This window comes from Lagopus leucura, unplaced genomic scaffold (genome assembly GCF_019238085.1).
Source record: "Lagopus leucura isolate 7727_CA_CO unplaced genomic scaffold, USGS_WTPT01 Super-Scaffold_1, whole genome shotgun sequence".
Lineage (NCBI taxonomy): Eukaryota > Metazoa > Chordata > Aves > Galliformes > Phasianidae > Lagopus > Lagopus leucura.
Genome location: NW_024962250.1, coordinates 7,817,374 through 7,839,541, shown reverse-complemented (window position 1 = coordinate 7,839,541; position 22,168 = coordinate 7,817,374). Strand labels below are relative to the sequence as shown.

General features: G+C 42.1%; 1 protein-coding gene across 1 annotated transcript in view; it reads left to right on the top strand.

Moving 5' to 3' along the window:
* The window catches only part of LTK (leukocyte receptor tyrosine kinase), a 137,865-nt gene that overhangs the window by 99,434 nt on the left and 16,263 nt on the right, over positions 1 to 22,168 (top strand). Inside the window, exons 7-18 of the mRNA XM_042862392.1 lie at positions 562 to 701; positions 5,095 to 5,232; positions 6,049 to 6,201; positions 7,349 to 7,449; positions 9,217 to 9,383; positions 12,815 to 12,909; positions 17,821 to 17,922; positions 18,225 to 18,402; positions 18,919 to 19,069; positions 20,006 to 20,137; positions 20,678 to 20,834; positions 21,633 to 21,815. Coding sequence (XP_042718326.1) covers positions 562 to 701; positions 5,095 to 5,232; positions 6,049 to 6,201; positions 7,349 to 7,449; positions 9,217 to 9,383; positions 12,815 to 12,909; positions 17,821 to 17,922; positions 18,225 to 18,402; positions 18,919 to 19,069; positions 20,006 to 20,137; positions 20,678 to 20,834; positions 21,633 to 21,815 — 1,697 coding nt within the window. The remainder of the gene's footprint in view (positions 1 to 561; positions 702 to 5,094; positions 5,233 to 6,048; positions 6,202 to 7,348; positions 7,450 to 9,216; positions 9,384 to 12,814; positions 12,910 to 17,820; positions 17,923 to 18,224; positions 18,403 to 18,918; positions 19,070 to 20,005; positions 20,138 to 20,677; positions 20,835 to 21,632; positions 21,816 to 22,168) is intronic.

Below are 22,168 nucleotides of genomic sequence, written 5' to 3'. Positions count from 1 at the left end.
GAACCAGTTAGTTTAAGGTCCACTGATTTTTTTGAGGCCAAGTGGATGCAATGGAATGATGAACAAAGCATTGTCATTTTTGTTTGTTTGTTTTTAAAGATTGTTAGGAATATTGTAGGTTTTTTTTATCTACACCTGGGTACCCTGACTCCTGATAGACTGATTTGAGTGAGATACATTGAAAATTCCCATTGAATGTCGTTGTCTAGCTTTCAATGCCTAGCAACCATCTTCAAAATTAGAGTGCATGCCACCATCCATCTTTCTCTGAACTGCTACAATCACTCTACAGTTGAGATATTTTTGATGTCTCAGAGTTATGCTGTATGTTGTGTGGAGAAATGTAAGTTACAATAGGAGCTGAGAAAAAGATAACTGAATATGAACTTTTTAGGTAGAATGTCATTTGTTTTAAATGAATGCTATGTTGTACTTTATATTCAATTCCTTCCCCGTGTTAATACCATCGCTTCTATTTGGTGCAGTATAGAATCTGTGCTAGATATTCTGTGGACTCCAGCATGCTTTTTGTGCATCTGATATCTCCTTGTTGTATTCTAGGGTGAAATGGAAATCCATGATGGCTCAGATTGGCCGAATAGAAAGACCTTTTAAAATCACCTTGCTGTATTCAAACTGTGGAGCACAAGAGGCTGGACTCCTGGCAGTGGGCTCCTTGCAGCTCACAAACTGCTTCCATGGTACGTTGCAATACAGTCAGTTTTGGAATAATCAAATGCAGTCATAAAAGAGAGCAGCATCCTCATAAAAAATGGTGAGCATGATTAAAGATTTGGTTAGATAAGACATACATGAAAGCTGCGTGCCCTCAATGATTTTTGGCAGTGCTTACCTGTCAAGGGTCATATTTGAATGTATTTTGTGTGCACATGTGCACACGCTCAGAAAGCAGAGTTGAAGTGCAAAATTGAACTGATTTTGCACAGAATCACAGAATGGCCAGGTTTGGAAGGGACCTCAAGGATCTCCAACCCCCCTGCCACATGCAGGGCCACCAACCTCCCCATTTAATACTAGACCAGGCTGCCCAGGGCCCCATCCAATCTGGCCTTGAACACCTCCAGGGACGGGGCATCCACAACCTCTCTGGGCAGCCCATTCCAGCACCTCACCACTCTCTCTGTAAAGAATTTCCCCCTGACATACAGCCTAAATATCCCCCTCCTCTTCTTAAAACCACTTCCCCTTGTCCTGCAGTTATCAACCCTTTCAAAGAGTTGATTCCCCTCCTATTTGTAGGCTCCCTTTAGGTACTGAAAGGCTGCAATGAGGTCACCCCACAGGCTTCTTTTCTTCAGGCTGAACAAGCCCAGCTCCCTCAGCCTGTCCTCACAGGGGAGGTGCTCCAGTCCCGTGATCATCTTTGTGGCTCTCCTCTGGACCCTCTCCAACAGCTCCCTGTCTTTCTTGTACTGGAGGCTCCAGAGCTGGACGCAGTATTCGAGATGGGGCCACACAAGAGCAGAGTAGAGGAGGACAATCACCTCCCTGTCCCTGCTGGCCACTCCTCTTTTGATGGAGCCCAGGATTCCATTTGCCTTCTGAGCCGCAAGGGCACACTGCTGGCTCATGTTAAGCTTTTCATCTATCAAGGCCCCCAGGTCCTTCTCCACAGGGCTGCTCTCAAGGACCGCTCCTTCCAGTCTGTATGGATGCCTGGTATTCCTCCAGCCCAAATGCAAAACTCTGCACTTTGCCGTGTTGAACCTCATCAGGTTCACCTGGGCCCACCTTTCCAGCCTGTCAAGATCACTCTGAATGGCATCTCTTCCTTCTACTGTGTCAGCCGCACCACTCAGCTTGGTGTCGTCAGCAAACTTGCTGAGGGTGCACTCGATTCCGTCATTGATGTCACTGACAAAGATGGTAAAGAGCACCGATCCCAAGACAGCCCCTGGGAGACACCACTCATTACCGGCCTCCACCTGGACATAGAGCCATTGATGACCACCCCCTGTCTGCGTCCTTTCAACCAGTTTCCTATCCACTGGGTGGTCCACCCATCAAATCCACATCCCTCCAATTTGGAGATAAGGATGTGGTGGGGGATCATGTCAAAGGCCTTGTTCAAGTCCAGGTATATGACATCGGTCGCCTTCCCCTTGTCCACTGATGCCGTCACTCCATCATACAAGGTCACCACATTGGTCAAGCATGACCTTCCCCTCATGAAGCCGTGCTGGCTGTCTTGGCTCACACGCTCATTCCTCATGAGATCAAGCTTGTCATCCAGGATGATCTGTTCCATGATCTTCCCAGGTACAGAGGTGAGACTCACTGGCCTGCAGTTCCCAGGCTCCTCCTTGCTCCCTTTCTTGTAAATGGGAGTGATGTGACCCTTCCTCCAGTCATCCGGGACCCCACCTGACAGCCACAACTTTTCAAATATGATGGAGAGCGGCTCAGCAGCCACCTCAGCCAGCTCCTTCAGAACCCTGGGATGCACGCTATCTGGCCCCATAGACTTGTACACATTCAGTCTCATGAGGCGGTCTCGGACCTGCTCTGTCCTCACAGTGGGGGGAGTTTTACCACCTCGGTCCGCACCTAGAGGTTTAGGGATGCAGGCCTCAGGGACGTGAGAAGAACTGGAATCTTGGCTACCAAGTGAAGACTGAGGCAGAGAACTCATTCAGTACCTCAGCCTTCTCTTCATCCGTGGAAGCCAGTTCTCCTTTACATTTACCAAAGGAGCACACTTGCTGTGGCCTGTCTCTTCTGGCCAATGTACCTGTAGAAAGTCTTCCTATTGTTTTTCACGTCCCTCGCCAAGTTCAGTTCTGCCTGCGCCTTGGCTTTCCTGATCCCATGTCTGCAAGTCCGGACGGCATTCCTGTAGTCTCCCCAGGTGACACAGCCTTGTTTTCCGAGCTTGTATGCACCTTTCTTCGCCCTCAGTGTCCTCAGCAAGTCCTTACCGAGCCACGCTAGCTTCCTACCTCCTCTGCCCGCTTTCTTATTCGGAGAGATGGAGAGCTCTTGTGCTCTCTGGAAGGCATCCTTGAAGAGTAGCCAGCTCTCCTCAACATCTTTGTTTTTAAAGACAGCATCCCAGGGGATCTTGGCCAACAGTCCATTGAACAGCTTAAAGTTCCCTCTCCCAAAGTTCAGGGTCCTGATGCCACTCTTTGCCAGGCCCACATCCCTCGAGATCACAAACTCAACTGGGGTGTGGTCACTGCAGCCCCGGCTGCCTCCAATTTGCTTTGCACTAACGCTCATACAAATGTATAAGAAAGTAACAGGGCTCATGCTGGATTCAGCAATAGGGATGGAAAGAAGTCTCTGCCTAGGATATTTTAGCTTTTACTGTTTTTCTTTTTCAAATAGTAACAAAAGGCTACCCAGTGTCACTACAGCTTTTTCTGTGCTGGGGCTCTATCTTGCAAATTTATGAAGAAAAGCAACTCTGGTGTGCAGTCTGTGGTGTCTATTTACCACTGCCTGGCTCAAAACTTCTGTCCAAAATGAAAATAATTTGAATGTAATTTATGCAAAGTACTGAGTGCTCAGCTCAGAAATGATCGATTTTACCTACCATTTTCAGACCTGTTGCCAAGGTCATGCAAGTGATCCTCCGTACATATGCAGAACCCTGCTAATGTCATTCAGGCTTCTGGGAAGTGTATGAGTCTGCTGGTGCAGGCAGCCTGTAAGTTGGAGACATAATCATCTTCACTTCCTGGTTTTCATCCATTAATATAATGCTATTGCTTCTGTTTTGCAGACACTGTAGAATTAGCTTTGAATAGAAATGTAAGATCTAGAAAGTTTCAAATGTAAGAATACTTCACAGTGCTGTTTCATCATATATCATGAGATTGCTTTAAATCATACTAGAGATTTAATTTTATTGCAGTCAATCTTTTAATTTAACAGATAATATACTTTTAATGCAATGCTTTTCACAGTCTTGGAATTTTTGAGGGGATGCACACAGCCTGAAGCATTGTGCTAAATCTCCAAAGTGCCCTTAAACAAGCTGTTGCATGTACCCAACACAACACAGTACCCTGAAGAAATGATGTTTCAGATGTTCTTTCATCCTCCTCCTGGGGTTTTCTTTCTAAGCTCTGCGTTTTTTCCAGAGCAGTAACAATTGTAATGGAACATCTGTGCAGAGCTCTGCTAACAGGGAACAGGTCCAGAAGAGACTTTCACACACCTGCAGATCCACAACAAATCTGTGCACGCACATATCCACAGGACAGGCTTGGTACACTGAGTCATGATTTCAGAAAATGTCACACTTAAAAATTGTATGCAGCCTGTTGGTGAGTACTCATGTGACTAGTTCAGTACTCCTGGAGTGTAGCTGGAGAGGCAGGTTGGGGTGCATGAGTGAGCCGGCCTGCTGAGGAAACACCTTTCATCACAGGGTGGATGCCACAAAGATGGCATAACAATATGTCAGCAACACAAGTATTAATTGAGCCTGATTCTCGATTGGCCATAACAACGTGTCCATCAGGCCCAGAGCTAAGTGCACATTGCTGCCTCCAGCAGCAGTGTCGTGCAGCATGCCTCTGCTGGCTGACAGGTGCATGATCACGTGTGCAGGACAGAAGAATCACAGAATTACAGAATCACAGAATTGTAGGGGTTGGAAGGGACCTCCAGAGATCATCAAGTCCAACCCCCCTGCTAAAGCAGGTTCCCTACACCAGGTCACACAAGTAGGCATCCAGGCAGGTCTTGAACATCTCCAGAGAAGGAGACTCCACAGCCTCCCTGGGCAGCCTGTTCCAGTGAACTCGCCATATAGAAAAATGTAGGATCCTCAGTAAAAACAAAATAAAAATCTGATTGCCTGAAGATGGCACAAACACAGCAGAAGCTAGTGTGTGCAGGAGAGAGTAAGGAGCAATGAATTTGGTCTGTGTGAGAGCTGAGGCAATCTTGGGAATCTCATGCTGGATAGGAACCTGCATGACAAAGAGCACAGCTAAGTATCATTTATCACCCAGAGGACGATTTCTGAGGTCATGTGTGTGAAGGCTGATGCACATGCAGGAATATATACATAAACTCTGCTGATTCATCTCTGAGCTTTTTTTTTTTTTTTTTCTTTAGATAAAGAAAACCCAGATCTTTCTATATATAACAAAGGCTCTTCCTTCCCCTGCCTTCACGGAGGCTGTGTTAGCCACTTACAAATCTGTGAATTCATCAGTGATTGCCCTACCAAAGAAGTAGAAGGAGTAAGATGTGGTGAGTGTATGGCATGGCATTTCGTGGGAACCTTCATCCTGTTACAATAATCAGTTTAGAATAAAATACAGGTTAAATTGATTCTATTTCTAGATTAATTCATTATTAAGCCTCCTATAATAATTTAGACTGTTTTTATTATTTTATTATCAAGATTTTTCTTGAAAATTCATTCCATATAGGATAAAATTGATTTATTATTATTTTTAATATTGCAATAAGACATTCAGTGACCTGTGTTTCATAGTGACTGCTGCTTCAGAGGAAAGCAAAATCTTATTTACACATTTATGGCTGGTGGATGAGAAACTACCAACAGGATCAATCACAAAGCTGTCCTTCCTAGATGTGCAAGTTCTCATCTTGCATATCCTGACAAAGAAAGACTCTAAAAAAGTACATTTAGTACTGAGAAACATTATTTGTTTGGGTGTTTTGTTTTTTTTTTGTCAATTATAGTGACAAAGATCTAGAATAATCTGTTGACTGCCTTTCGCAGAAAGCCTCATGATGTCTATAATTTAATATACAGTAGGGCTTTTACAAATGTGTGGAGTGATTTACCACTCTTGACTGTGGGAGTTGCTGTTTTCAGTGACAGAACTGCAGTGTAACAGCTCCAGTAGCAAAAAAATGTTGACTTTTTTGATGACTATGGAAATAAACAAATGAGACCTGTTGATATTCTGACACTGAAAGACAGTATAAGTGGGATAGTTTCAAGAACTATAGTAAATTTTGACTTTTTCTGCTGTTTGCCTTCTTCCATAATCAGGTTTCTTCTATTTTCCTGCATTTTCTTATGGTCCATTGTAGATAGTCTCCCAGAAGGTTCACATTGCTCTTTTGAAGAGGGTTCATGTGGCTGGACACTGAATGAAACTGCAGCATTTCCTTGGTCTATCAGTGGCTTTAATGAAATGATTCACAATGGTTCATTTGTAGGGTCTACCTTGCAAGCCACTGCAGGTAGGGTCTTCGTAGTTCTTTCTTAGTCTGCCTTTCTGTGAGTGCATGTTTTATGTGTGCCTGTACAAGTGTGCCAGCATGCATGTGAATAAGTCTTCAACTTAGGGGTGTGGGGTTTTTTTAATTAGTTTAAAATGTTTGGCATTCTTCTTTCCAAAACAAATTTATCATCAGTATTATCTAGAATAACTTTAAATGTATTTATTTAAATAATTTTAAAGTTTAAAACTAACTTCTGATCACAAAACAAAACTTCATATGGAATCTTTTATGGAAAATTTATCATAGAACTTTAGGAGTCTAGAATGTCTTCACCTTTGAAAAGAATTATATGATGAATTCTTTCCCCTCTGTATATACCTCTTCCCTCCTTGCTCTTATGAGATAGGCAATTGCAGAATACTTCAGCTGCAGCATCACAAAGTAAAAATTGCCTTACAAAACTAAGCATCTTGTAAAACACAAATTTTTTGGAGACTCTTGTCAGACTCTGCTGGTGGGTTATAAAGAGAATCACATCTAAGTCTGTCCCAAGATGAAGTGATAATAAACATTTTGTTCTGTAGAATACCACGGGGGGGGGGGCGGCAACAAAAAGAAAAGAAGGTCTGATAATTCCCAGAACTGTCTGCTTTTTTAAATAAGGAGGGAAGCCAAATTCTGACATGTTCATACTTGAAGTCAGAAGCTGAGTTTTGATTCAGTTCCCTATCAAAGTAGAGAGTGCTCATGTGAGAGTCCTGTTTGTCTCTTGAGAGCTCATACAAACTCTTAATAGGAACAAAGACTATAAATAAGCTCTACTGGCACCATATTTGTCTTAGCAAGTTGTTGATGCTCATGGTGTAAGTATTAGGGCTGATCAAAGAATTCAGAGTAGACTGCTGTGAACCACTGTATGGAAATGTACTTGAGTGGCTCTGAGGTTTGGACACTCTACTTGTGTTGCAGAGAAGGGTTTGGGATATTGACTTTTGTGTTGCTGAAATCTACTAGTGTATTCACTGTAGTTTGCTAATAAATGGACTCTTAAGCCTTGTTTCTGTCATGTCCTCCTACTTACACTGTGCTTCAGAACAATGATGTTAAAGTATTTTGAAAGTATTAAAAAATATATATTTTTTCTAATTAACTTTTCTGTCCACAGGACACTTCCTCTATCTGCGAGCAGATAGCAATCAGACAAATGGCATCGCCAAGGCTTTCAGTACCAGCTTGCCAGCTGGTATTGCTACTGAAGATTACCAGGTATCTCCTTCTGCCTAAGCACCTTTTGGAGCTAATTCTCAGGCTGTACACTGTTTTTGCAATGTGCCTCTGTGCAGTGTATGATACACAACAAAGCACTTTACTGTACTAGGAGTATACTGCCTAACTAGCTGCTTGTTCAACGCTAGAAAGAAGAGAGGAGGGGCATTCCCAGTAAATAAGAGCAGCAGTGCTGAATTAGCTCTTAAATACAGAAAAGCTCCCTAGCTTGGGTGTATAGACCATTCCCCTGAAGTGTACCCATGCCTGAATTGTACTGGATGGCCTTAGACTGTAGGAGAGAGAGTTGGCCGTCTGAGCCTGTTCAGCCATTCAGTATGCATGCTGCTGAGACTTTCTTCCTAAATTCTGCATGATTTTGGGATGGATTAGGAGCATGAAATCTGTGGGGCATTAGACCTTCCAGGAATAGATAAAGATAATAAACTGTTCGTGTTCTTCAGAAACTTCAACAGATGAAGCCAACCTGGTGTGGATAAAATCACATATCCTGCCTTCAGCCTAGATCCCTGCAAAATGTAAGGGGAGCTTCAAGATGCTGAAACCAAAAATATTTAAATAATGTTGCACTCCTATCACTTAGGAAAATTAAGTTGCAAGCTTGATCTGGAGTCCAGCTCTGCCAGGGGAAAACAGAAAGCTTTGATGCCTCCTAATTAGAGCTGGCAAAAGAAATACAGTGCAGGTGCCAAAAATATATCTTCACCATTTATATTTATAAATTCAGGTTAAGTTTGCTGAATAGTTCCAACAAAATAAAATGTGCCTGGAGCTAGGTTCACAAAACTAGGAGCAGTAAGTGTTGGTCATGGGCATCATACAGGAAATCCAGACCCAGTCTCTCCTTCACTGACACAGATTTGAGTACCCATTTAAAGAGCAAGGAACTTCTGTTGTTGTGTACATGTGTGTGTACTCCATCTCCTGATTGAGCTCTCCTTAATACAAAGAGCAGCTGAGTGCTCCAGGCATCACTGGAAATGGCAGTTTTCTCTTGATCTGTGACAAACTGTCAGTGGTGCCCCACAGAGAGAGGAAGGAGTCCTGCTTCAAAATATTCTTTGGTCTGCTGATCAGATTGCTTACCTGCCACATCAGTGCTATGGTTCAGGTGGTGTCTATGACCTGGGGCAAGTATATAGACTGGAGTTTCCTGTCTGTGGAGATGGCCTCTTTGCTCATTTCCTGGGTATTTGTGGCAGGGTAGTCCTCTCCTTGCAATAGTTTTGTGCTATATAATGCTTAGGTATGAATTGAGCCACACCAGTGCAACACATTAATATGAATGATTACAATGGGAAACCTTAGAAGATTTGAACTCTTTCATTCTTTTGACAGGAGTCTTTTGGCTGGTGAGAACTCTGAGAAAGAATGTATTTAGGATTGCTTTTCTGCAGTACTCCAACCCTAGTAGAAACATTTAATGATAAAGCTTTTCTTGACTTTAAGCTTGTGTTCCTCTGCTTTGTTACTTATTGCTCCTGAAGAAGATAACAATCACCCAAATAATATCTGAGGCCATTGATATAGTTGTTAGAGCCTGAGAACACAAGTGTCAGTTGAGGTCTCCAACAAGAAAATTCTGTGCTAGGAACAACGATGGAATCACACAAAAGCACTGGGGGTGTTAGTGGTATGTGTGATTAAAGCTTGAGCCACAGTTTCATATTCCGAAGGGGGGAGTAGTAAGTACTATCTCCTATTTATCAGAGGATACTATTCTTTTTTTCTTTTGCTCTGTTACAGATCCAATTCTCAGTGCATGTTTTTGGCAGCTACAATGGTACCATCTCCTTCTCTGTCAGGGAAGAAAAAAATGGAGTTCCAGTTACCTTGCCAATGTGGGAAAGAGCAGGGAGCTGGAGTGATCATTGGTTTCTCATCACTTTACCAATGCCAGTGCTTCAGAACAGGTAAGAACACCATCAGCAGCACCCAGAGATATCCCTACAGATTTTGTAAATTATTAGGGCCTTCATTGAGAAGTATCACTTTCATTTTTGCCTTTTTCCAGACCTATTACTACTGACAAAATTAGAGGAGTACAGCAATTCTGCTTGCTGAGGAAGTCTTCTGTCTTCCTCCTCCATTCTGTGTCAGTCAATTTCAAGCTATGAAATGGTGTTGACAGCAAGTTATTCTGCACAATACAAATCATTTTTAAATTGCTCCAATCTGTTTCTTGCATTTTCCTCAAGCAGGTCTGTCTCATATCACACTTAAGACCAAAAAAAAAAAAAAATCAATCTCAAACTCTATGTGATATTATAAATGTAAAAAGATCTACCTACTATTGGCATTAAGTATTGTCTTAAAACTTCATGGATTAGAGGGTTTGAGGGGATTGCTTTTAACTGGAAATGTTCTCAGCATCTTTTTGTAAAAAGCTAAGGGATTTGGGTCTGAAGTGGTAGCAATTCAGATCCAATCAGCAGCAAAACAGGAAGCGGGGAAGGAGAATGTTATCCCACCCTTTTTCCTGCTTTAGTTTTGTGATTACCTTTGGTCACAGCTTCAGTGTATGCTTCTCCAGAATACCATAGGTCTGCAAACTGGCAGTGTAGTATATGTCCTTGCCTGACAGTCTGGAGCCCTGTGGATAAGCATGTGTTTAGTTCTGTGTATTTAAAATATGACCAGTGAATTTGTCCAGAATAGCTCTTTCCCTCAGGCATTTTCATTTGGACCTAGCCGGAGCAGAGTCTTTTGGGCTTTTTGAAGTTGTTAAAGAGCTTCTGCTTCCTCTAATAAATGGTCCCCTATTTTTTTTTTTTGTCTGCAAAGCCTCCAATTTTTGTGTCAGACCTCAGTTCTGAAGGGAAATTGATCTGAAGGGAAATGGATGTGGCAGGATGGAAAGGACACCAAATGGCTTTAGGGAGCACTAGCCAGCACTTTCTGAGGACTTAAAAGAAAAAGAAAAAAAAAAAAAAAAATTCCAGTACTGTTAAACTTGAGATAGTTGAACATCCAGACAAAACAAAAAGGTAGCTCATGTGTGCATGTTTCAAACTGAATGAGGGAAAGTCCCTTCCAACTCAAACAATTCTATGATTCTATTACAGTCTGTCCCTGCCCTCCTGCTTCCTACTCTCCTGGTCAATTCTCGTGCTATTTGATTTAGATGACCCCAGACCTATCATCAAAGTTTATTCTCAATTTTTCTACTCCATTGCCTACTTGTTTCTTTCTGTAAATCACAGGCCCATATGTTTATGTCCTAGCTCTGGAAACCAGTTTAGCTAATTTTTCTCCTGTTTGTCCAGATTCAGTAAAAGAAAAAATGGGTACAAAAGAGGGGGAAATATGTGCTTTTTAGCACTATCTTGTCCAAACAAACTCACTTTTTAGGAGAGAAAAACACACAATTTGTTGATCAGCATCCCAGCTGGGCACTTGGAAATCTGTTCCTGGTGGTCAGCTGGCAGGTTCTCTCACTTGGTTCACATACACAAGGAAAAAATGTTGCTATCAGAAGAGAAGCAGGCAGACAGGAGACCAGACAGAAGAGAAATTGAGAAGGCTATATGTTAGAGTCAATAAAATGAATTCAATGAGCAGGGACACTGGAAACCCCTCTGGCTAGCAAGCACAGAGTTCAAAAGGCAAATTCTTCTTTTTCTGAAGTTAGAAGGAATGGGAGGCATACAGAGCCCAGCACTTGTGAGATATCTCTTCTTATGCACTTGGGGATGAGAGTCATTCCCCAGGTACTCACTTATACTCAGCTAGAACAGAAATTGATCTTACAGCACAATGTCATGGTCCTTCTGTTCTGACTATGGACCAGATGCAGTATCTTGACTGGACTAAGGGTATGCTGACGTGTCTTTAGAAAGGATTAAACTGTGATGCTCTATCTTTGGCCTAGAAGTCTCTAATTCTGGGCTCAGGTTACTGTGAGTTTTATCGTCCATCAAACACTCTGGCTAGTTGCTGCATTGGACTGATGTGCAAGGTCTGAAAATGCAGAGGTACTGCTGAAAAGAGAGGCTTCTGTAGGAAGGTGATTCCCATTGGGTAAACTCCTCTGCTAACCGCATTGCTAAGAGAGTGATCATCCAAGGAACATGTTATTAGAATTTGCTGTGCCAACACTTATTCCCAGAAGGTTCAGATCCTGTATGTATGAAAGCTTTTATTTGATGCACAAGGGACTATTCTTGAGAATCAGAATCTTCAAGATTCAACTTTACAACATTATATTAACTGTGGATGCCAGTTTGTGGTTTATGCAGGTGCCAGAGCACTGGCACAGTCTGCCCACAGAGGCTGTGGGTCTCCTCCTTAGTGATACCCAGAAACCTCTGGGCATCCTGCTCAGAGTGTCTCTGCTTGAGCAGGGGTTGGGCCATACACACAGGTGCCTTCCAATCTCAACCACTCTGTGATTCTGTGATATGTATCAACATTTGTTTGGTGGACGGAATATGCACGTTGTACTTTACTGCCAGTAATTTGGGACAAGAAAGTACTGATAGGCAGGTCAGTACTTCATCATAAATCATGATGAAGCGTTGTCAGTGACAGCAGTAGAGGTCTTCTCCATGTGTCTTTAATAAGCTGTAAATAGGCTGGACATCAGGCGTCTGTTTATTTCTGAAGTTTAATGAAAAACAATTTACTCCTATCTATTAGAAGAAGGTCCTTCTGTTCATTTTCCTTCCTTCTTCTAAATTCAGAATGTGGCAATGCTCATGGGGCATGACAGGCTTCTAGATAAGTAGTTAACATCTGGTCATAGTGGGAAAAGTGAGGTAGCCCAGAATGCAAAAGCTTTGATGATTTGTGGCTAAAATTTAAAATGGCCTGAATTATCAGCTGAAATAAATTTATGTCACCTTGTTATTTTTCTGGTTACACTGGCCAACACTCAGGTTTAAGACTGCTGTCTTTCTGGATATTGCTCTGTTTAATTTTTATTTTGGCTGTCTTTTTGGGGATAGAAAAACAGATTTATTTTCCCTTTTCTTTTGCACGTGCCCAATCCCATTACCATCAGTGGTGATTGATAAGGATGGTTGTATATGTATAAATATTTGTGAGGGAGAGCATCTTGTTTTCCTGTGTGTGTACAGATAGCAGGGGGAGTAGGGTTCCCATGTTTGTTCCACATTAAATGTGACATTATATGAGCATTGGTTGGTCCTACTAACTGTGGGTGTATGAATAAGATTTCTAGCAAGCTCTTATGGCTGTTCAGCAGCTTGTCTAATGGAAAGATTCTAAATTATGATTATCACTATTGGTTTGTAAGAGAACACTGTATTTTTGGACTCTTGTGGTTGTTGCTGTTTTTTTCCGTCTGCCTCTTTGTCTTTAAATCTTCTGTCTTTTTGCAAAGGTTTCAACTGCAACTCCTGGCAACCTGGGGTTGGAATTCCCAAGCTGACATTGCTATCGACAATATTACATTTGGAATGAACTGCTTTGCTGATGGTGAGCCATGCGTGTTACAGAATCCCATAAAGAATTTGGATAGTGTAATAAGCATCCAGCTGATCCGGAATACACTTGCTGTGTTTTTCCCCTGCACCAAGAGTGCACATGAATCATTTATGTTAGCTTTTATATCACAATGCCAATTATCTTAGATCTGCTGAAGATTGTAAGTAGAGGAAATTTTACGTGTGTCAGTTTATTAGTGCTCTTTGTTTTCCCTAATCTGTATCACACAGTTGAAAGCTGCCTGTGTGTCTTGGCAAGAAACTCTTGACTTACTCCTGTGCTTTAAGTGGAAGGATTACATCACATTGCTCTTTAGCAGTCCTCTCTGACCTGTGCACCCTGGCAATTGATAGCCGAAGGGAACTTGTTGAAAACAAAGGGGAAAACAACTATATTTTAGGGGAGGAAAGGAGGAAAACAGAAGAATAAAATGTCTCTCTGGCAGTAAAGTTTAGTTTGATTTGCCTTGTAGGAGAAGCATCAGATGTCACTGGCAGGTACATACATACTTCTCTTGGCTTCATTACTGTTAATGCTACTGATGACAATGTGCTCCACTGAAGATGAAGCCAGAGCTAATCTCCAAAACATGCTAGCAAAAGAGTTGAATTTCTTCAAGTGGAAAAAGGATGCATACTTGGGAACATTACAAACTACCATCTTTTAGTCTCTGCGGAAAAGACTGATATTCTCTGTTGCTTAAACAAGAAGAGAACATGCAGCACTTCAGTTGTGACTTCTGTTGCAAATGAAATGTTCTCTGCTACCTTCAAAAGTCCCCACATCCGATATGTCAGCACTGAATGTAGTAGCAGGTCCCTGCAGAGACTGTAGCCTAATGTGAGAAGGTCTGTGTTAAAACTGGTATGTGTTAAAAGTTTTCCACCATTTAGAACCCTTTTGTTCTCCTACCTTTGTCCAATTTGGTCTCACATTCTTTGCCCCTTAGTTCCATGGGCACTGAGTACACCATTCAATGAAATGTTGAGCATGCATATATTCATTTAAAATTAAGAGGAAGAGGTGTGCCTTTAGAGCACAGCCATTTATTCACTCCATTCTTTAACACCCCCAGCTCCCAATACATTGGGTTATGCATGCTGACATTTTGTTTTGAAATGTGAGAAAAGTTCTTAAAGAAACTGAAGGGAGTGATTCCAGGTGCTTGTTGTGTCAACTGCTGTACACCCAACTTTTGGACTTTACTGCTCTCCTGAGAGCAAATACAGACACTAGAGTACCCGTGGGCATTTTGTTGGTTCTAGTGTATAGTTATATTCTTTGGTAAATAAGTGGGGCATAAAAGACTCTGCAAGAATGTTTTCAGGGCTTGTCTATTAGACTCCACCCAGGTTTCTCCTCACTTTCAATTACTATAAATCTCACTGATGTCCAGGAGAAGCAGCCACTTACCCCATCTGGAAGTGTGACCCAGAGTTGCATGACTCATGCAGAAGACAGATATCATGAAGGAAATGATTCTTGGAAGCCCTGCACTTGCCATTGTTCCTTGAATCCTCTCATCAAATTGACGTTTTCTCGCCTCTGAAAGTAACTCCCTTGCATTTATCTTCTCATGATTTTAATTCAGTTAGGTTGCAGAGAAGCCCAGCAGCTCTGCTGTGTTTTCAGTAATGAAATTATTTCTCCCAAGCAAGGAGAGGTTTCAGATGTCAGAGAGAGAGCCAATTAAGATCCAAACAGTGAATTATTTGCATGAGGGCAACAGGAAGGACATAGAGCAGGAAGGAAAAATTTGCTGTTTGCGATGATGTAAATATTAATCTCTCCATCTATTTCAATCCCATATTTTGATTTTCTTCAAAATCTAATGCAGACCTTGAAAGCACTGCTTGTATGTATGCAAGCTGGGAAACTAGGTGAAGTTTTCTATATTCCTCAACACGGAGAAGAAAGAATTAGTAATATTTGGAAGGTGAGGGGGGGGGGCCCCGGCCGGGGGGAAGTGTAGTGAGGGCAGCTCAAGAGACATCAGTAGAGACGAAAAACAAACAGCCCATTCTTTGGGTGGCAGCCCCTGGGCAGAGACAGATGCTTTCCCTGTGAGAAAGGCTAAGTGAAACAATCTTCTGGTTAATAAAATCACCTTGTGTTAAGACAGTGTCACAGATCAGATGGCATGGATCTGATTCGTTGTGAGAACTTTTAAGGGACAGCCATAAAGATACAAGTATTTTATCCTCTTAGCTAAATAGTGCTTTTGTAGAAAGAGATCTGAGTTTTGAGTGTTTAAATATGAAAATGTGAGCTGGCATGACTGTTGTCTTCCTCAATGCTTTCATGGCCACTGCTTTTACCATTAGCTCTTACTGCTCTGAGGATGGTATTGTTCCAATTAAGAGCACAGGTCAGTGGTCCATCAGTGCGCTCCACTGTCCTGGCCAAGGGGTTACTTTTTGATCTCTACATCATTTATACTTTCTAAAAAGACTGGTTTTTAAATGACAAGACCATCTGAAGAGAGCTTTTGTATGTGATAACTCTTGTTTTTTACTTTGGAATCCCCAGGCTATGGGGAGCCTGGCCTGCCAGTCTCGTTGTTTTAGGCCAATGGTGTGGGGAGGTTCAAGCTGTTCAGCACAGCCCCATTTGGTTGAGTTAGTAAGGACTGACAAGAAATGCAATTGAATCAGTCGAAGGGCTGGGAAATGGGGACGTTGGTGCAGCTTCCTCATTCTGTGTCCCACTCCAGGACAAGCTGGAGAGGCTTCCAGAAGTGCTTCACCTGCATGAGTGAGGTAAGATCTTTGAGTAGACCGTGCACACTTTGAAGATGCTGCAAGGAACTTTATTCTGATTAATCCTGCCCCAAAATTACTAAATCCTTCTTCATTACAGTCCCAGAAATGGAAATAGGAGCTATTTACTGTAGCTCTGTCTCTGCAGAAGGTTCCCTTTCATTTTATGATTTCTACTGTCCATCTTCAGTGTGAAAATCAACAGTATGAGCTAAGTCCTGGAGTGACACAGTTGCTGTTCATGTTTTTCTGATATAAGTATACCTAAACATGAATAATTCTTGTTCCCTTCTGTCCTTGCAGTCAATATTTTGGCTATCAGAAGAGCAAGTGGAAGCTTAAAAAGACTAGAGTAGCAGCCTCTGGCTGCCAGGGTTACGCTGTATTTGTAAAAATTACCACCTTCCAAATTCATTTCTGGTGGCACATAAAGGATCAGCTTCCTAAGAATTAATGGCTCATGTGGACAGGCTAATGTTTAGGCTGTCATGCAACTCTCATGCTGAAAACAGGAGACAGAAGCTTTCTTCTAGTGTGTGAAGGTTCGAGACTGTTTGGAGAAGGAGGAGAGATTGTTTGTTTGGAAACAAAGCATTGCCTTAGGATAGCCAGTTGGGATGCTGCAAACAAAATAAATAAAAATCCATGCAGAGACACAGACCAAGTCTGTATTTCAGGGATTGATTTACATTCCATCAATCTGGCAAACATAACCAGACTTCTTGTTCATCTCTAACTATCTGAAACTGTTTTGACCTTTGGGATTCATAATTCACTGCAGGCCTAGGGAGACTAAGCATCTTTTCTGGCTATGCGTTGCCTTTTTCATTTGGTTTTCCTTCTTGCCTTTGATCCAGATCATTTGTTTTGGGTTAATTTCATTTTTCACTTGCTTGACAACTCCATCCATTGAAGTTCTCTATCTCACTATGAACAGAGTGTGTCAGTACAAAGCTTTCTTTTACTTCCATCCATCAATGAGCTTTCACACAGACCTGGAGGGAATATTCTCAGGAGTAAAAGCACAGCAAGGTCTCCATGCTTCAATTAGTTATTTGGCCTTTCTGACACAGCTAACAAGTGTGTTAATTATCACTATTTAGAGCAGTGGCTTTGCAGCAGAGATAATTGTCCAGCTGGAATTGAATGAGTCTCTTTTGAATAGTGCATCAAACAGCTGTTAGATTCTCACAACTGGAACAAATGGAAATATTTGTAATGTTTTTCAACTAATGAAAAACGTTCAGTATTAAATTAACTGAGGGCTCATAAAGTGTCTCCTTTTTCTTACAGAGATTTTCTTACAAAGATCTGCATACAGATGGGTATTTTAACTATGGAAACAGGATGCTTGCAGATTATAAATCAAGAGTTATTACTTCTTCCTGTTCTAAGGCAGTTTTGGTTACACATGGCGATCTCAGTGCATTTGGATGCTTTGGCTCAGCCAAAAGAAGACCCTCCTCCCTGAGAAAGGGCTGATTTTTAAAAGCCTATTTTGTAATAGGCTTTTAAAGGCATAAATGTGGCCTTTCGCTCTGTGTTTTTCAGAAAGACTTGTCCAAAAATTTGCAGATATTGCCAAGAGTATACGACTGTTTCTCTACTGTCAGTGTGACATCATTTTATTTAGCAAATTATTCCTTAAACAAGGTTGGGGGTGGAGGGGTATGAAGGTCACTGGTGAGAGAAGAGTGATCCGAAGCTGATTTACCTACCATGACACCGTTAAGAACCACAGATAACATTTTTTGCTATCACGGTCCTTTATGCCTTTGACCAGCAGAGCAGCAGTACTGCTATCTGTTTTCCCATTCCGTGCTTTTCTCGAAGATTCTTGTAACTATAGCCAGTGCAGTTTGCTGCCATAAGCTTATCTTACAGGTGAGCCTCCATGGGATAACACAGGATGTTTGTTCATGTGAAGGCCCTCTGATTTTAGCACAGACAGAGGTAGCAAAGCCAAGATACAGGCACAAGAAAATCAGTTAAAAAAATGCTGATTGTTTAAAATATTTTTTCTGTCCAAGGTATTATAAACATACCTTAAACAAATGGTCATGCTGCATTGATTCATGCAGACTTCTAAGTTTTGCCTCTCTTTTTTCTATCATCTTCCTATCCATTCTACAAACTATTACAGGAAGACAGCCAACTCATTTTAGTGGAAAGCGTCAGTATCCACGGGAGATCAGTAGCCCTGATGAGCATCTTCTGAATCCCCTGGAAGAGCCCTCCCTCCCAGGTAAACGATTCAGAACTGAAAGCCTGTCTCTTGCCTGTAGGAGGTAGCTTCCTTTTTGTCTCCGTGTGTGATCTGCCTGAGTGGTCAGCACAGCTATAGTGACAGAGCAATGAAATATAATCTTTGCTAAAGTTGTGGAGATCATGTCAGGTCTGCTTGGCTGTGGGGCAGCAGTTTCCTGAGGTCTAGCTCACCAGTCTGTAAAGAGCAGGATGTTTTTAAAGAGAAGTGGAGCCCATAAGTAAAGAAGCTTGAAGTAAAAGCAGAAGCTACCTGACTGACTCTGTCTGTTCTGATCACAGGGGACACGTCCGTTGTTCTTTGGTGGTTCTCAACATGTGGTGCCAGTGGTCCCCACGGGCCAACTCAAGCTCAGTGTGACAATGCGTACAGGGGCAGCAATGTGTCGGTGATTGTGGTGAAGGAGGGAAGGCTGCGAGGAGTGCAAGTCTGGAGAGTGCCAGCCACAAATCGATACAGGTGTGTATCACAGCGTGTTGATGAGGCAACCATTAAACTACTTCCTGGTTCTGGAATTTCAGCAAATGTAAGTGTAGGACTACCTTTGCTGAGTAGGTGAAGGGATAGAAAAATAAGAAAGAAATAGGAGAGCAGCTCTAAGTTTCTGTGTTTGACCTACTGTTGAAGCATGGGAGAGTGGAGCAGTGACATGGAGGAGATTAGAACAGGAGTGACTGCGGGTGTGTAATCAAATGCAAGTGCTGCTATCATTTTGGACCCAGAGCTTTGATATTTTAGATTTGGCCATACCAGTTCACTCTGTTTGCCTCTGAAATCTGTCTCTAGTGCTCTGGTGTAGCTTATTGATCTTCTTGAGCAGCCTCTGCTGTGTATGTCTCTAGAGAAAGAATGGCCATGAGACACTGCAGTAAGAGCCTGATTGGGAGTGCAGGCTGGGGAGAACTCACAGATGGAGCTGCTTTAGAAGATGAAAAGTGTAAGATTTGTCTCTTTAATTACACCTTTTTGTTCCAGAATTTCTGCCTATGGAGCAGCTGGAGGGAAGGGAGCCAAAAACCACAATGAGAGGTCCCACGGGGTCTTCATCTCGGCCACCTTCCAGCTGGAGAAAGATGAGCTGCTGTACATCTTAGTGGGGCAGCAGGGGGAGGATGCCTGCCCTGGGGTGAGGGCATAAGTGGGCAGAGACTTTGCAGATATAATTCACTGAGATTCAGTGGGCGGCTTGGGGTTTGGCTGGACTGGTGATGAAAGATAGATATTCCAGGATCCAGCTCTGAATCCAGTCAGTATGGTAAGAACGAATAAACCAAGTCAGAAAGAATCTCAAAACAAATATGAAGGACTCTGAAAAGAAAATTGACCCCAAAATGTGCAAACACATACAAAACCCACAGGAACTTTGCTTTAAGCTCCTGGTGTTTGAATTCATTATTGGCTTTCTTCTGCTTATTTTAAGAGAGGAGCTACTAGGCAAGAGATGTGTATTCCCACCCTTATTTTTCCACAGCCTGAGTTTCTTTCTGCCTGCCAGGATTTTTGATTATTTTCTGTAATTTATAGAAGCATCTACAAATCCAGAGCAGCATTGTGGCTGCACTTTCTTAGGTACTCTTAGGTACTCTCTAAGCTTAGAGACTAATGTCTAAATCCAAAGCCAACCAAAAATGGTGGGAATCTCCCCACAAACTACAGTGGCCCCTGAGTTGGCATGTGTAATGGCAAAACAAAACATTTGTGATGCATAGAAATTGCTAACACGAGTGATTATACAGATAGTCCTCTAATACTACACCCAGCGGTGTGAAAGTCTTTGTCACTTAGGCTCAAAAGTTACCTCATCAACAAAAATTCTTTGTTACCACCATATCTTCACATTTTTTTAAGAAATGTGATCTGCCAGGCCATGCAGACCTTTCTATTTTCACTTGCATGCAAATCAGAGGTAGCAGGCAGTTCTATCCTTCATTGTAGAGGAGCTCCCCTTTCACATATATGTATCCACGTGCATATTATCTATGTCTGATATGTATCACAAACAAAATGATCATACTGAGACAGATACATCTCAATAATCTGTGTGTCTCTTCTCTCCTTTCAGGCCAACCCTCAGACCCAGAAGATCTGCTTAGGGGAGTCATCTGTCATTGAAGAAGATTACAAAAAAAAAAAGGACCTGAAGGACTGGGCTGGAGGAGGTGGGGGTGGAGGAGGAGCAACCTACATCTTTAGAGTAAGTGTTGCCTCTTTCCCTCCAACCAGAGTAGTGTCCTGCAAAGCAACTATCTTTTACTGTCTGTCATGGCATATGAAGCTTAGTTCCTAAATGAAGATGAGGAGAAAGGATTGTCTCTCTCCTTCACCTCTCCCCTCTGCCTCTCTTTGTGTTGCTCTGTCTTTTTGTATTTTTAATTGAGTTCTTTATGTCTTTTCATACTGTCAATCATGTTCATCACTGTACCTAAGATAGCCGAACTGCTTCTTCAGTTCTTGACATCTCAGATCTGGGAACCACACCTGGGTCTTGTTTTAATACTAACAGCAGTCCTAACAAAACAAAAAAACAAACCTATATTCATTTGAATAGTTACTTTTGTACACAGAAGCACTGTGTAAAATGTTTTTATAATGTAGTCAGGAAACTATCAATATCGTTGCCCTGGCATTGGGCCTCTCTTCTTTCGATTGCTTTTGTGCTTTTTGATGAGTTTGTTGTGAGTTCACAAATTCACAAATGTGAAGTTTTTCTGATATTTGATGGGGGGTTTTCCAGCAGAAGGATGGGATTTTCGAACCTTTGCTCATCGCAGCAGGAGGAGGAGGAAAAGCCTATCTGAAGGCTCAGGACAACTCCCTGGATGACGTACCTCTGGAGCAGTTTGAGAACAGCACTGCAGTACCGGGAGTCAGTGGAAGAACTGGGGCAGCAGGTGAGGTGCTAAAACTACAGAAAGTCTAAATCAAATGGCCGAATGCACAAGCTGTCCTGTCAGTGAGGAGATTCTTGATCTTTTGGAATTCTACGGTAGTAGTAATTAGAAACATGCTTCAAGTCTATAAAGGATTTCTTTTTATATGGTCAATCATTTAGATAAAAAGAGAATGCATGGGACAGATGATGAGTGGCACTTCCATAGGAGTGCTCTTCTCTGGAAAGTTCACAAGTGAAAATTGATGTTTGGGAGTTGCAGCACACTCCTCCAAACTGTAACAGTGGCTTTAGAAGAGAAGACTTTTTCCCTATTACTTCCCTGAAACTCTAACAAAAAGAGTTCTTGTGGAAGTATCCTAGAAATGGAAGCTTACTTATAGTGCACCAGTGGCTCTCCAGATCCTGCTCTGTAATATCCTTATAGAGGGGCTACTCGAGCGAGATGAGGAAATCCAGTTTAGCTTTTATTTCCCCAAGGAATAAAGCATCTGTCAGAGCTGAAAGCCCTAAGCAGTCCCCAAGGGGGACTGGTAGGCTCCTTATTTCCCTAGTGCCACTACAAATTGGTGCTGAATTGTTGGGTATGCAGCAGGTACTACAGGTCATGCACTCGATTTCCACTTTGTTGTTAACCATGGCAACAAGAAGCTTGTCTGTATATTCTCTTACCTTTTAACAAAGAGTTAACTTGAATGCAGGCACTTCTTAAGAAATTAATTTTAATTTTAATTAAATTTTCTTTTAATTGTGCTTCATTCACCTGCTCTCATTTTGTTGTGACTCTTCGATTGTGAAGGTGGAGGTGGTGGTTGGCAAGATGTGACTCTGCTTCCTCAAGCTGGGAAGTCCCTCTTGGAAGGTGGAGAAGGGGGTCAAGCTTGTCACCAAGCATTAGCCAAGCTCCAGTGGGCTACCTCTGGTGGTTTTGGTGGTGGAGGAGGAGCTTGTACTTCTGGTGGAGGAGGTGGAGGTTACAGAGGTAGGTCTGCTGAAGAAATAGTCGCACTGTCTCATTTTGTGCAATTTGGAGCTCATGCAACTAGGAACTAGAGTTCTCAGTGCATAAGTACACTACTGCAGAAGGTGATTTACAGACACTTCAACATGAATGGGATGAGCACGCCCCTCCATCTTTATTTAATTGGAGAAATCAAGGTTATAGAAGCATTTCTAAGCCAATATTTCAATATTTTCCAGATATGCTGAATAATCCCTTTATTTGTTCTCAAAATGCCCAAGGAACTGTTTAGGTTTTTTTGTTTGTTTGTTTGTTTTGTTTTGTTTTGTTTTGTTTTCTGTTCAAAGCAAATGTATTTTTACCTAGATGAACTG